Source organism: Thunnus maccoyii, chromosome 1, assembly GCF_910596095.1.
Source record: "Thunnus maccoyii chromosome 1, fThuMac1.1, whole genome shotgun sequence".
Taxonomy (NCBI): domain Eukaryota; kingdom Metazoa; phylum Chordata; class Actinopteri; order Scombriformes; family Scombridae; genus Thunnus; species Thunnus maccoyii.
This window is the reverse complement of record NC_056533.1, coordinates 35,414,644-35,431,160: the sequence shown is the minus strand read 5'-3', so window position 1 is coordinate 35,431,160 and position 16,517 is coordinate 35,414,644. Positions and strand designations below refer to the sequence as shown.

General features: G+C 37.3%; 1 protein-coding gene across 2 annotated transcripts; it reads right to left on the bottom strand.

Annotated features, from left to right (window-relative positions):
• Positions 1 to 2,412: 2,412 nt before the first annotated feature.
• LOC121902544 (low choriolytic enzyme-like) lies at positions 2,413 to 6,936 on the bottom strand. Of its 2 annotated transcripts, none has more exons than XM_042419908.1 (9): positions 6,651 to 6,806; positions 6,271 to 6,298; positions 6,099 to 6,149; positions 5,568 to 5,699; positions 4,799 to 4,916; positions 4,016 to 4,194; positions 3,281 to 3,362; positions 2,841 to 2,965; positions 2,413 to 2,663 (listed from the first exon to the last, which is right to left on the bottom strand). In XM_042419908.1, the coding sequence occupies exons 1-9, from the start codon at positions 6,702 to 6,704 to the stop codon at positions 2,659 to 2,661; spliced, it is 774 nt and encodes a 257-aa protein (XP_042275842.1). In that variant the 5' UTR covers positions 6,705 to 6,806; the 3' UTR covers positions 2,413 to 2,658. The 2 variants fall into 2 exon arrangements, with proteins under 2 accessions (XP_042275842.1, XP_042275833.1); XM_042419899.1 differs by lacking the exon at positions 2,413 to 2,663 and adding an exon at positions 6,855 to 6,936 and having other exon boundaries at positions 2,833 to 2,965; positions 6,651 to 6,734.
• Positions 6,937 to 16,517: the final 9,581 nt, after the last annotated feature.

The window sequence follows — 16,517 nt, the reverse complement described above, 5'->3', positions numbered from 1 at the left end:
GTCCCAGCGCTACTGAGTGAGTGATGAGTCACTTCAGTCAGATAAACAGCAGAGACCAGAAAAAGCTAGAGAAATTATCTGTTTATGTGGACTGTCCCTGCACTTGATGTCAGCTGCCAGTTGGAGAATATTTTGCTTTCTAAATATGCCAAAGTGTTTTCATCGTGACAGAAAAATCCAGTTTTGAGTTGATAAATGGTCCAGCTGACCAGAATGTTGTAGACCTTCTGAAAAAGACTTAATTTCTCTGTTTGTTGTCCAACAGCAATGAGCCCATGAGTCTTCAAGCTGGGTATCTCCTCCCTCATCCTCTTGTTTCCTGTAACAAGGCTTTTTTGCATTGGGCCATTGACCATCCTGGGACTTGTCTTTCTCCCTTTGGCTGTTGATCTTGGATTTGGATCTTTGTCCTCAAGGAGACTCACCCTCATCTCTTGTCTGTCTCTCCCTGTGTGTGAATAGTGTCATTGGGTTATGCCTCTAGTGCAGGGGTACCGAAATACAAGTCTTCGAGGTCTGCTTAATACGTTTCCATTGCATCGAGTAAGGGTGCATTATATGATGATATTTCAGTAAAAAAAACTCCAGACTTACGAACAACATTTCTATTAATGTGAGAGGCGACACCTTTGTTGTGTAACCAAGTCGTTAAACTTGGACACCAATGTTGTGATGCCAGTGTCATAGGTGTAGTTGTCCATTAGTGAGTTCTTCACTGTATTCATTGATGAAAATGTTTGATCTTACGCTTATTCTTTTGACATGATGAGTTCATACCTGTCAACATTGGGCTTTGGAAATAAGGGAGATCCAGGATCCTACCTGACCATAATGTTTACATTATGAAAAGGGTCTCCTCTCTCAGCAGTAGTCAGTTGCTGTGGGGTAGCAGTGGCTCAGAGCTCGTCCACTAATCGGAGGATCGGCGGTTTGATCCCCGGCTCCTCCAGTCTACATGTCGAAGTGTCCTTGGGCAAGATACTGAACCCCAAATTGCTCCTGCAGGCACACTGAAGGCAGTGCCATCGGTGTGTGAGTTGAGTGATGAGCAGGTTGGCATCTTGCATGGCAGTCTCTGCCATGAGCGGATGAATGTGTGTGAATGAGCGAATGTGGCATGTAATATAAACTGCTTTGATTGGTCAGAAGACTAGAAAGGCACTATATGAGGTTAGTGGGGATGCCCTTTAGTGTACATTTGGATAACAGATTGTGCCTTTAAAAATATTTACCAGAACATTAATTCATTTAGATACAGGGGGAAGTTCCTTATATTTACCTTAAACATTTTCTTTCAATCTAGAGTCAGTTGCACCTTTTTTATTTTCTCCTTGTTTTTCTTTCAACACCATTACATCCTGCAATTCTTCCTCACTCCTGCCTCCTCTCTCCTAATTCTTTCACTCACTCTGAAAATGTAAAAATGATTCATCTTTTGGTTATCCCCTGACATTTTGTCTATCACCACTATGAGGGTCACATTTGTAGTGAACTGCTGAACTTGAACTGCTTGTACAGAATCTGGCATGTTTGTTAAAGGTTTTAATATTTCGCTCCTGCTCCTGCTAACACAACCAATTCTTGATTCAAATAGACACAAAAAATGGGCGTCTAGCTTGTATACTTGCTAAAACTAGAATGCTATCATTACTTCATCTTTACTCCATGAATGACCATGTACAACTTAAAAACATCTCCATCTATTTATGTAAACATCAGTCACCTGATACATTCCATTTGAAGCTTTATGACAACTATAAGCATCTATTTAGATTTAAACCAACTCCTGTTTAAACCCAACATAAAGTAAAATAAGAATAGAAGGTATCAGTATCAGTATCAGACAAAGGTAAGTGACTCAAATCTCTAACTGAACCACAGACAGCGTTGATCACAGGACCCACCATTACTGCATCTAAAAATAAAAAAAAACCTATCACTCCAGTTGAGACATAAGAGCCAAGCTGATACAGTACTGTCTTCCTGACTGCTATTCCTGACACCAGTGAGTCACGGTCGTGTCTGTAACCTGCAGGTGACAAAATATGAGTCGGTGTGATGCCTGGATTAAAAGTGGCTGAACAAGCAGGAGACATTTTTTTGGAAATTAAATGTGTGAATGAAAAAAATACAATTCACCCAGGAAAACTAAATCCACAAATAGAAAAACTATAATATTAAACATGTCAGATTTTTTGTGTGCATCATACTGTTCAAAGAACAGCTACTGAAACTGAGCATTAGTTTTATTCTGTCACTCAAGTCTGTGGGAAGTGCCATTTAAAACAGTGAATTGATATTAAATGCTTATACTGACAAACTGAGTTTAAACTGATGAACTGTATGCTGTACACTCCTGTTAAAATGACAGAGGGACACTGCCTCCTTTTGGCAGAAAAATGACATCACACCTTTATTTTTATTGCTTTTTTTTATTTATGTCTCACTTCATTGAAGAAATGAATACAAAGTAATTGGTTATGAATCATAACTGGATAAATTTCCAGGATTTAAACAAAGTAAAGAGAAATCCCAAATTGAAACACCACGAAAAAGAAGAAATTAATTCATTAATTATTAATATTCTTGAAGTAGAACAGTAATCTACTTCAGTAATCATGACGGGCCAAGAGTTGAAGAATCTGGAGGCCGACCCTCTCAATCTGGTTGGGAAGAAAACAGTGAGACTGTGATTAATAGATTATTGACAATCAGATATACGTGTATATATTTTACTTTGCTGATGTTACATAGAAACCCAATCAGTAGTGGGATGTATATGCTGTGTTCTCACAAATAACAACAGTACGACTTGGTAGTAAAATTCGTTTTTCACTCACTGCATCCGTAAAGCCTGTTGACGCGGGCGATGTCATTGGCGCTCATCGTTCTGGCGCGTCCGAAGGAAAGGTTAGGATTGCTCTTGGCAATGATGGTAGGCCTCCTGTTTTTGGAGAAGGCAAATCTGTAGGACACAAAGACAACATTATTATTAGTATATAAGACACAGCTGTACACACACAAACACATAAACACACACCAGCTCCCCTTTCACAATTATGTTACTGCAAATTAGGTGTTTTTTTCAGACTCTTGAAGTTTGACCTGAAGTATCTAAGCATTACCAATTCAGACAATCACTAATTTATGTAGCTGGTTTTGTATGTATGATAAAATGGTTTATCTTTGCTTTAAGACACAAAAAACAACCATCCCATGACAATAAAAACAACTGATATATAAATATACTATACATTCAAAAACATTTGTGTGCACTCACTTGCTGTAGTGCATGACAGAGTTGAAGTCGTAGGGAGTACCCAGGTTGTTAGTCCCCACCTTCTCGAAGTTTGATTCCCTTCCTGCACAGAAGGAGAGAACAGACCAAAATATAAAAACAAAGCTTTTAAATTTTCATATTTTGCCTGTGGTTGCATCTCTTTTTTTTTCAATGCAACCTGGTGCTGAAAGCTGAATGCCATGACAAAGTACATTAATAAACATTGTTGTAAATCAATATATTATAAATCTATTCACTAATTTACGTAGCTGGTCTTGTATGTATGATAAAGTGTTTTATCTTTGCTTTAAGAAAAGCAAAAAAATAATCATCCCGTGACAATAAACACAACTTGTGTCTCACCCAAGTAATTTAAATCAATATATTATAGACACTAAACTAAGATAGTGAACATGTTCTAGTGAACATTATACTTGCTTTGCATCAGTATGTTAGCATTGTCACTGTAAGAATGTTACCATGCTGATTTGGCTCAAAGCAATGATGTGCTTAACAGAGCTGCTAGCATGGCTAATTAGCTAAAGGTATACATATTTTTACTTCCTGAGGTTATTACCTGTGAGTGTTTGGTCAAAAAGGCCCATCACACTCTAGTTACATCACAAAATTATGAATGCAAGCAGTATACATTATAAACTCACCCCCCATGTTTCTCAGCATTGTATAAAACATAAAACCAGAGCTGTAAAATGACATTTTGGTGGGTGAGCTGACCTGACATGATGTTCTCAGTGAGGATTCTGACGTATCTGTCTCTGTCGGAGCGGACGTGCTCGTGATGGAAGCCGAGAGCATGGAGAGCCTCATGCTGTATGGTGTCCGTGTACAAACAACCGTTCTTCCTCAGGGAGATCGCCTGTCCTCTTGACTGACGGCCCAGGTAGGACCAGCACCTGATACACAAACACACAAACACACACACAAACAGTGAAATCATAGTAAAAAAAAAAAAACAGTTATTGTTGATGGATTCCTGGACTCTTGGGTTGATTGAGGAATTTTGAAGTTAACTGGCCAAATGGATGGGGTGCCCTGCAGCCTAGTGGTTAAGATGCAACATCACTGGTTATATTCCAACCTCCTTCCTCTGTAGACTTTGTGGCTTTATAACAGCATCTCACTACTTAGCCCTTTGCTATTGACTGACAATAATTCCTTTGACTGCTGGACATCTTGAACTTAACATAATGTTGTTTTTTGGAAATTTGCTGAAACAACCAATGCTGTTATTTTCTTGGGAGGAAATAAGACACACGATAGGTGGGAAAACAGTTTCTACACTCACAGGCAACCTACATAGATCAGAAAATGAGGGTAGATGTACATAGATTGGCTTAGTAAAGGGACCAAAAAAGTAACCCGCAACACAGATTAACTCTTGAAATGCAATCACAGATTGATGAGATTTATTTACGAAAGTTTCTAGGAAAGTCTTTTCATGAGTCTGTTCTTTTCATGGTAACATACAGTATTTGTGTACATATATGTTTTGCCTACCCACTGCCAGAGAAGAAGTAGAGGTAGTTACGATGCCATCGCCTCCAGACAAAGCGAATGCATGTGGTGCGGTGGAAGGTCAACAGGCTTCTAATGATGGTGTTGCGCTCATTTCTGCCTGCAGAGACAAAGAACAGACTGTTTAGAAGTGATCTACACTTCCTTCAAGCATCCCAACTCACATTTTCAGGATGATTCAATTTTTTTGAAATCATTCTTCATCAATTCAAAAGTGCACCTTTTATCTCAGCTGGTAAACACAGACCTTTGTAAAAAATGTGTCCTCAAATTATAAATCATTCCCTCTGTGTGCTCAATATGCTATTGACACTCAGTTCATTAATTTAAACCCTCAAATTATTTAAATTATTCCCTTGATTTATCATTTATACCCTCAAGTTTATAGTGTCGTTATTATCTTCATTTCATTAGTCCTTCTACACTTCCACTAGTCCTACATTTGAGTTAGTCTATTTAGATATCTATCTAAAGAAGTTCCTTGTCTTTTCTTTCTTGAATTACATAACAATACATAACAAACTCAAATGCCAAGGCTTTTGAGTCTTTTTCAATTCTCCAATTGTTTATTCAAGTGAATCCTACTATAAACAACATATATGTTAAGATAGTATTTCTGCGTATGGCTGGCAGATTTTTGTTTTTATAAAATAATCTCTTTTTCACTTAAATGAAACTTTAGTAGTTCTGACTGGAACCACACAAACCTGATACTGACTAGACTGGTTTTTATGGGTCAAAAGTGACTTACTGTAGGAGGAGGAGATACTGACAGGCACTATGACAAAGGGTCCAGATTTAGGCCATTTGCAGCCTCGGGCTGTGCAAGGGTCTGCATTCCTGTTCATGTTTGGGACAATGTCACCGTGAATCAGGTTCGTTGCTGCAAAACAAACAGACAGTCATATAAATATTCAAAGCAGGAAGGTGAATCTTGAATTTTACATGATTGCTAGATGTTTACATTTTTATATAGGGCTCAACTGATCAATTAATCAGCTAATATGTCCATCATTGTTTAGATAATTTGATCAGTTGTTGTATGTAAATGTAAGAAAATTGAAATTGTAAAAAAAAAACAATTTCCGAGACCTAAAGGTGACATCTTCAAATTGCTTCTGTCTAACCAACAGTCCAAAATCCAAAATACAATATCGGAGAAAAAAAGCTGCACATCCTCACATATGACGAGCTGAAACCAGCAATTGTTTGTAATTATTCTTCGTTAAATTGTCATAATCTTCGACATTTTAAAAAATTAAATAAAATTATACTCTCTTACGTATGTTAGCATTTGCTCTTGCAATGATTTCAGAGGCGTCCAAAGAATCTTCTGGAGAGAAAAAAAAAAAAAGAGACAAAGTAGAATGTCAGAAACAAGCACCAGCATTATTATCCATATGTCAGATGTGAATTGAGAGGAAAAGATCAAAAGTTCAATAACTTCAACTCACCTGCTTCATCTCCATCATCAGTTGCGCCCTGCAACACAGAGGCACAAGAATGCACAATTTATAATCATGTTGGGTTTTTTTTTAACCATTTTATGATGCTGTTGCTATGCAGTGACACCAGGTATCTCAAAATTTACAGTATTTGTTGATTAAAAGAAAAATCCATGTTAAAGAATTACATGTTCTTTTATGTGTTCAGACAGTACTTCTACATTTAAATATTTTTTTTTTAAATGATTGTCTCAAAAATGCTCTGTCACCAAACCTATGAAAACCCTTTTTTCCCCTTTTTAGTTCACTGAAAGTTGCCATTTTGGAGATACATGATTTTCACATGATGTGTAACATCATAATGCCAGTGTTGAAATTGTCAGTCTGACCGGAGGAACAGCCGTCAATGAGAGGAGGAGGATGAAGAGGAAAGCTGGAACCATGATGGAGGTCTTTTCCAGTTAAACTTCAATCTGAAAATACAGTCAAAATCTTAACATTTTTGGTAGTTTGGAATAAGTTAAGTTTGGTATATATAAGTGCTAAATCAGAAAGACCAAAAAAGTAAATATAAGGAGATCAGTGAAGTTTACCTGTTGTACCAGGAGTCTGATGCTGGATGCTGCAGGTGCTCAGCTCCTCGCTTTTTATAGGCAGCTCGCCCAAGGTGTGGCAGAAGATCTGCCAATATCTGTCGAGATCTGTCATCAGCCAAATACTTGGTTATGTAAGGCTGCTCGAATAGAACAATTGAACTGCCAGTGATCTCCCAGGGAGGAAATCACATCACAGTGAAGATATCAAGACATCATATCAATGAATGAAGAAATGCAAATTAGAATAAAAGCAAGAAAAAAGAAATAGACAAGACTTTAAAAAAAAAAAAAAAAAAAGAATGAGCCCTTGGGCTTGTTGGGAAGAATGTGTCAAAAAAAACCATTATGACAAACTGCTTGTAGCGTTGGGTAGTGAAGGAATGCGTTTAGAAACATTTAAAGTATTTGAGTTCAGCATATTTAACGTACATGTTTCTAAATGCAAAACTTGTACTCTTCTTGGATATGAGGATATTTTTACCCAAAGTAAAGATAAGCAGGGTAAAGATAAAAAACCTTCATCAGTCAACATTGGGTAAGATAATTGACTAGACAGAAGAATGTATGTGAATGACAAGCAAACAAATAGCTTATTGTTCACCATTGTTAGGGGTTGGTGTGAAAACAAGGAAGCACTTACAGCTTACTTATATTCACTTACTACTCATTATGCTATCTTTTACCAGCATGTGTCCCCATCTATTTTAAGCCATCTTAAGCAATCTGTGATGATGAAACCAAACCTGAATCCCTTCCTTCCAGAGAACTATAGACCTATTTCTAAACTCTCTTTCTTTTCTAAAATGAAAAAAGGTTGTTGAAAAGCAACTTGTTCAAACACCAGATTTGCACAGGGTGTGACAAATTTGAGTCTGGTTTTCATAAAGTACACTCCACTGAAACGGCTCCCCTTAAGGTTTCAAATGATATCTTAATGGCTTCAGATGCTGGAGAGAGTTCAGTTTTGGTTTTACTGGACATTCATGCTGCATTTGATATCGGTAACACCATATAAATCCACAGGCTAAAACACCTGGTGGCCTGCATTGGAGTGGTTCTCCTCCAATCTCACAGATAGGACTCTCAGTCTCTGGAGGTGAATTTGTGCCAGATACTGCTGCTTTGTCATGTGGCGTCCTCCAGGGGTCAGTCTTGGGGCCTGTTTTATTTTCCATATACTTTCACTAGGACAGATTATCAGTAGTTTCAGCAACATCTCCTATCATTTGTATGCTGGTGAAATCCAGTTATATTTTTCCTTCAAACCTGATGAGCTTGATAGACTTTCTGTATTGAACAACTGTATATATGCACTCGGGAACTGGATGGCAAATAATTTCCTGCAGTTAAAGGTAGATAAAACTGAAGTCTTGATTATTGCTACTGATTACCTACACTCAGTGATCAGGCAGAACGTTTGTGCGTTATCGTCTTCTCAGTCTAATCTGCATAATCTTGGGGTGATTTTTGACCAATCTATGACCACTCCAGCCTCAAGAGCTGAAATGGAGACGCTAATCTTCAACCTATCTGCACTGGCTTCCTGTTAATTTTACGATTAATTTTAAAATCTTGGTGCTCACTTATAGAGCCCTACATGGCCAAGCTCCACATTATATCGTGGACCTTCTGCACCCCAAACCATCACAAGCTGAGCTCTCAGGTCCTCTAACCAGGGTCTTCTAAGTGACCCTTCGGACACGTTTTAAGACATGGGGAGATCATGATTTCCAGGCGGCAGCACCTAACTTTTGGAATAGTCTCCCAATAAGTCTGAGGTCTCTGGACTCTGTGGACTCTTTTACAAACCAGTTAAAAACCAATCTGTTCAGAAAGACATTTACGTAGCATGTGGTATTTTATGTTTTAACTTGTATGTTATGTCTGTTTCCCCTTGTGTGTCTTATTTGTTGTTTATTTTTGTTTTATTTATTTGACTGTGAAGCACTGTGGGCACTACCCATTGGTCCAAAGGCCCATTATTCCAAAATTCAAATAGTTTGAAAAATGTCCCATTGGACCAAAAGCCTATTAGTCCAACGGATTGTTATCCTGAAAACATACGCCCATTGCTCCGAAGGCCCATTGCTCTGAAGAATACACACTCTGGAGTTGTTGGAGTTCAGTGACTGCCAGCCCTTGGTGCTGAATGAGTGGAGGGGTAGGGGTGAATAGGAGGTGTAACATTTAAAGCAAAAATAAATAGGATATCATACAGTTATTGTTTGTCTGTTAATGACTTTTTGGAAAAAACAAAATAAACATACACTCAGCAAGCACTTTATTAGGAACACCTTTGCAATCTAACGCAATCCAATGCAACAGCTCTGCCATAAATTCTACTTTTACGACAGTTAAACATTTTTAGGTTTTGTTGACATTGTCAGAAAGGTGATAACTCTACTTTATGTTTATTATTGAGGTTGTAGTATATTATTGAGGTGTAGTGAGGTTGTAGAGTCAACAGCTTCAACCAAACTTGTTCACCAGGAAATTAACTCTTATTGAGAAGAGATGAATCATCACTTCCAGAATATTTCATATGACTAGTCTGAAAAAATGTACAGGTGCAGTATGTTTTGATACTCAAAACCCAATTACATCAGCACACGTGTCAGGTTGTTATTACACAAAGTCACTTGTACAGGTTGGAAACAGCAGGGTTAGGATGGAAACTGACTACAGGGGCACTTCACAGTGTGCGACCCAGCAGTCTACCTATATACCCTTTATTTTATTTTATTTTATTGTATTTTATTTTATTTTATTTATGTGAACTGGGTAGACTGTGAAACTTAATTGCCCTTCTGGGATAAATAAAGTTGTCTGATTACTGGCAGCTTTAGGGCATCACAGCAATTATACTGCAGTGCAAGTGAACTCAGACTTTAAATTGACATTCAAGTTTGGCAGACAAAATGCTCTCCGAATCACTTGGGAATGTAGCTTGGCTGCATGTTGTTGGGTCCACCTGTGTGACCTATAGTTTACCTTGTTGTTTACACGTACACTACTACAGCATAACTTACAAAGACACGCACAAGAAATCAGAATTGATCAGTGGAGCTTTATTTTATGGGCCCCTTAGTTAAATTTTTTGAGATGTAACTTGTCCAATTGTTCTTGTGGAGAGGACAATGACTACTTGTACTTATATTGTATGGTACAAATTATAATCAGAGAGAAAAGTAGTATGCAGTACATAAAAGATAGGTATAGTTTATAGGAGTGAGTTAATTTTCTGAGTTTGTTTATATCATGGACCGAAGTGCAAAATTTTGAGTAACTGGTAACACTGGCACACAGTGCACGTTGATTTACAACTGGAAAGATTATCCTGATTAATGAAATTAATTATTTATTATCTGTAATTAAACCCCTCAGGACTTTTGTGTTACATAATCACCTAAAAAGGGCCTCCACGTGCTGGAATGAAAGAAAACGTGTTTTCATTTTGCACGTGTTTTGTCTCTGCACCTGTTTGTAAATTAATGGACCATTCCTATGAGGGCAAAGTTGAATTAAAATTTGAATGATCACTTTTGTGGGAGAAAATATAAACTATAAGGATACAACAACAATTGTGAATATTTTTACACTTTTTCAAAAGAACCACACAATGTCTTGGTATTTGTGTTTTAATGATAATAAAACATACAATGTCTTGGTATTTGTGTTTTAATGATAATAAAACACAAATACCAAGATATTGTGACCAGTCAGCATCACAGTAACATGAGCAGCTGATCCAGGTGCTTTGTGGGAAAATTATCTAATCAGCACCATCATGAGTTTGTGAGTTCTGTCAATCCTTATTAATATGAATCATAAAAGTGTCTGAATATTTGCTTAAATGCAAGGAACTAGCCAGACTAGCTTGCTATTGTTAGAACAGATTCATTTTCCTTCATGTTATTTTAACAGTTGCTGAGTCATCAGTAGCTCCTGCACACTCAATACTGTTTCATTGTTACACATATAAAGAGATGGTTTAGCTTGAGTTGTGTGATATTATGAACAGATCCATCAATCATATTAACATGTCCTCCCACATATTGTATAGAATATGTGAGAATATTGGAAAATTATAATAACAACATTGTCTCTGTGAAAAGTAGGTAGAAAAAAGTAGGAAAAGAGATTTTCTTCTTTCAATGATATGTTTAGGTAGCCAGTGTAGGCCAACGCTGTTAATGTGTAAAGGCAGCTGTTGGTGGGTACAGTTGTATAACTGGCGCTTCAATCAGTGATCAACCATTTCTTGTGTTTACAGATGGATTTTTTGTATATATTATTTATACTTTAATTGTATTTGTTTCTTTTACCTACCTCATTGTTCTTATATTTTCATTTATGTCAAGTGGCTGCTGTAACACTTTAATTTTCCTTTGGGATTAATAAAGTACTCTATCTATCTATCTATCTATCTATCTATCTATCTATCTTGATCTGTGTAAGTTTTTATAGTAATTAAGTTTTTTTTATTGTTTCAGTAAGTTTATGTCAGGAAGTTACAGTTTCTTGTAAATTCCACCCAGTCTTGAATTCTGTATTTACGTGCTGTTTCAGTTCCTGGTTCACTTTTAACATCTGTTTCTCTGACATATTCCAAGAGCACTCCCCTTTCTCAGAAAATCTTTCGCAAATTCAAGTCAAGTCAGTTTATTTATAGAGCACTTGTAAAAACAACAAAAGACGACCAAAGAGCTTCACAGAGACTGAGAGATACAATCAAATGAAAACACAGACAAAGTTATGAGGATCAGTGAGAAAATTAATAAAAGTGTAGAATAAAATAAATGGGATTTCAATCCTAAAAACACAACAGCATTGCACAGAGAATAAAGAAATAGAGAGACAAAATAAACAAATAAAATAAAAACAGAGTGTGACCATTCATGTTTCTCATACTCAGTGACCCTTTAAGTCTAAATGAGTTATTTGATTCTCATATCAGCGGGGCAGAGGAGGCATCCTCACACACAAATCACAATCAGACAGCAAGCCCTGACATATTTTTGAACTTATTAGCAACTAGTGCAGTGCCTGTTCAAAACGGACCAACTGCTTTGCTTCCGGCCGCTACTTCAACGCATAGAAAAGTTAATACAGTTGATGTGAGGTGAGAATGAGTATATACACCAACAACATGAGAGAAACTAACATTCTATTATACAAAGATGTTATTTAAGGACTCTAATAGTACATAAATGTTCTTTTCTCATTTCAAGTAGCCTAAAATAAAATAATATGCATCCTAAAATAAAGTGGATCGATCATATTGGGCTCTTAGATCATTCCTATTTTCTGTGCCTTCAGTTTGGATTTGAGTGGGTATGTTTGCTCCAAAGATTTGTGCTTTGTCTGTAGTGGTGCTTCACATTCACCACGGTCACGGAGCATAGGACACAAACTGGTTTTGAACTCCCTGTGGAAAGTATTTCCTTCATTTTACACGCTTAACTCGAGTCATTGTGTGACCTTTGCTCAACTCTATACATGAACGCCTCCTGTGTCAACGCTCACTGCTAATCTGCCAAACGTGTTGTTAACACTACACTTTCTGTCTAGACACAGGGTAAGAGTATCCATTCTTGATTAAAAGCTCTGTTTTCGCGGTCTACTTTTCTCGTTTTAGAGCACTTTTCTCTGACTCGTGTTACGCCTCATCTCTGTTCTCGCCCTGACATGCTGGAGTCAGTCGGCAGATCCCTGAAGCGCCACCCTGTCCCTGCACAGAGCAAAGTGGCTTGCTGATTGCTGGTTTATTCAAAGTTTATTAATATTAATTGTATCGAAATTACACAAAATTGAAACTGCACTCCCTCTGTACCTCAGCCATTCACCCGCAAAGTGTGGAGTCGATCGGATGAACAGTTTAAGAGATACAGGAATGACATACAGACGTGGCCGAAATTATTGGTACCCTTGCATTTTATTAAAATAATACACCATTCGCCCTGAACAGTGTTAAAATTAAAAGACATTTTATTATCAATGCATGTCTATGTTTGGTTTGCAATGGAACAAAACAAAAAAGTTGTGAAAATAACTGAATTCATGCTTATTCTACAAAGATATTCTAAAATAGTCTGGACAAAATTATTGGTACTCTTTAGGAGTTGTAAGAAATGATATGATAGTTTAAGCTACTAGTGTGTTTTAATTAGTATCAATGGTGTTTTCAATCTTATAATCACCCACGCAGCCAGTTTAAAAGGAGAAAATTACTCACTCTGATGTTTTGTGCCACTGTGTGCATCACACTGAACATGGAAAACAGAAGGAAAACTAGAGAGTGGTCTGAAGACAGAAAAAAAGGTAACAGCCAAGCATGGTTAATGTAAAGCTTATAAGACCATCTCCAAAGAGCTTGATGTTCCTGTGACCACTGCTGGGTGTGGTTGCAAGAGGAAAACAAGCCCAAGATTAAACAGAACGATTGCTCGAATGATTGAGAAAGAACCAAGGAAAACTTAACAATACAGATCCAAGCTGATCTTCAAGTTCAAGATACAATAGTTTAAAGTCGCACCATCTCTTGCTGTCTGAATGAAAAGGTGCTCCATGGTTGAAGACCCAGGAGGACCCCACTTCTAAGAGGGAAACACAAAAAAGCCAGACTGGACTTTGCCAAAATGCATGTTGAAAAGTCACAGTCCTTCTGGGAGAATGTGCTTTGGACAGATGAAACTAAATTAGAGCTTTTTTGGTAAATCACACCTACCCTATGTTTACGGAAGAAAAAATGAAGCCTTCAAAGAAAAGAGCACCATGACTACTGTGAAACATGGAGGAGGCTCAGTGATGTTTTGGGGTTGCTTTGCTGTTTCAGGCACTGGGTGCCTTGAATCTGTGCAGAGCACAATGAAATTAGAAGACTATCAAGGCATTTTGGAGCTGAACATACAGCCCAGTGTTAGAAAGCTGTGTCTTAGTCACAGGTCATAGGTCTTCCAGCAGGATAATGACCCCAAAACATACATCAGAAAGCACCCAAGAGTGGATGGGAAGAAAACGTTGGACTGTTCTGAAGTGGCCTGCTATGAGTCCTGATCTGAATCCCATTGAACATCTGTGGAAAGAGCTGAAACTTGCAATTGGGAGACAGCACCCATCAAACCTGAGAGAACTGGAGCAGTTTGCTTGAGGAGAGTGGGCCGAACTACCAGTGAAGAAGTGTAGAAAGAGTTACAGAATGCTTTTGACTGCAGTTATCGCCTCCGAAGGCTGTGCTACAAGATATTAAATTATGGGTGCCAATATTTTTGGCAATGCCATTTTCATTTGTTTTATTGTATTAAATCATATGTTAAGTTGTAAATAAAAGCAAAGTTTCAGTTATATTCAATGTGAAATGAAGAACGATGGATACCATATACTCACATTTCAACTTAATTCAGAGAACATTTAGTTTTTTTTTAAAAAAGGTGGAACGGTACCAATATTTTTGGCCACATCTTGTACGTACATACATACAGTACATACAGAGATTTCTTCCTTTAGTAGAGGGATTATTTCAGATGACTGAGATGCATGCATTAAACCAAGCACGGCACAAGACATCAAAGTCTCAAGCATCAAAAAGTGAAAGAACAAAAAGGTAAACACAGAGCTCAACCTAGATATGTATCCATACATATGAAACCACTACCAATGCGATACAATACAATTCACCCCATTAAGATGCAGTGCGATTTGACAAGATTTGATTTACACAATGCAATTCTACGCAATATGATGCAATTCAATGCGATGCAAAAGAATGATGCAATACAATTCAATATGATAGAGTTTGATTGTATTTCTTAAGCATACAGCAAATCTTAAATAACTAAAAAGGTGCCATTTTTACTTTACATATTTATTTCTCTAGTACTGCAACTCAGTAAGCATCTCATTTATGTTGTTTCTTTTTGACCTCTAAAAAAACAACCTTTCACAAACAGGCCCTTTCACAAGTCCTTTGCAGTGTAGTGTTCTCTGTCTCCAGTTTACATGCATACGCTCCGTGAACCAAGTAATTACCATCAAAATAGTTTAATAATCCACTTACTCAGATATGCGGAACAATAATTCTAAAGCTTGACTTTCACCTGGAGTGTTTTGGCAGCGCACCACTTACCTGTAGCATGCTAGTGCACTTAAGAGACAGTTTAGAGAGGAGGAATCTAAATATCAAATTATTTGTCACATATTATTGGTCACATTTCTAATAATAAATTCACAGGGCCTCTACTAATAGTTATTTATAAATAAATTGGATTTTACAGATGCAAAGATGTTAAGAAATGATGCATGGCAAGTTCATCCTAAATTGCTTTTGCATTTGCAATTGCAATTGCACTGAGAACGCTTATGCCGGTGCACCGATGCAATTCGGTGCACCTTCCCATCACAAATCCACATAATGAATCCTGCCAAGCTAAATGATTGGGAGTGGAAAATTAATGTTATGCAAGGATCTCCTCTATAGCCAAGTGAATGATATATGAGCAATCAAAGTGAAACACAGTGTCAAATACATGGTTTTTAAAGTCTGGGTAACAGGAGATTCATTGGATTATACTGGGATCTAACCAGTACTGGAGTCTGCTGATGATGACTGGAGTCAGTCATCATCAGCAGAAGGCTGTAATACCCCAGTCTGACAGCAGGGTGTTGCTGTAGAGATCTGTCTTCATTCAGCTTGTGACAAGGTCATAAAAGGATTTCTTTCCCAATATGAGGTGAGTGCCCTGGAACAGCGGTGTCAGGACAACTCACCTTTTATACCTTTTACTGCTTTTATACTTTTTTATTCGTTTTTATATTTATATGCCTTATATATATTATATAGTATTATATTATATATTGTTATATTCTCGTTTCTGTAATGGAGCCTCCCAACAAAAGAATTTCACACAAGTGTATGTGACAATGAACATCTTGAATCTTACCTACAGGTGCTATCACTCTTTTTTTCTGTAATGCTTCAATTTTCATACCAAAAAAAACATTTTTCTGTTGAGTTAATCACCCCTCTCTCATGCAGTAAAACACAAATCATCTTTCTACCGGCTGGTTCAAATAAGGTTTATAAATAAGTCAAATAAGGCACCAGTAAGGACTGTTATATAAACAGTCTTTGACAAGGAGGAGTTTCCTTGTATTTTATAGACAGACTGTTCAAACCAGAAAAACAGCATCACAGCAACACATCATCAACACACATCATTTGTTTTGACCTCTTGCCCTGCAAATAACAATGATCTCAGCAGCAAAGTCAAAACTAACATAACATTGTAATGCTACAACAAAAGTCTTGGGAGGAGGTCCAGGGTGGATGGTTGGACATACAAAGTGTGTAAATGAAACACAGAAGAATATAGATTGTCTCTCCTCTGCTACCAACAGTTGATGTTGGTTTCTTTTAACCATGACAACATCTTTTCCTTAACTAAATATTTATTTAAATATTTAGTTAAGTGTAGTTGGCTGAACTTAACCAGACCTTAAACACACTGTTGAGGTGGCAGATCAGGTGCTCACTGACTAACAAACTATAGCCCAGTATCCCTAGGAGTTATGTCTATATTGAATGTTTCTGCGCCTCGTGATATTATACTAGAAAGTGCTTCACAAAAGGCAGAAAATTAAAATGGACAATTAATAAAATCA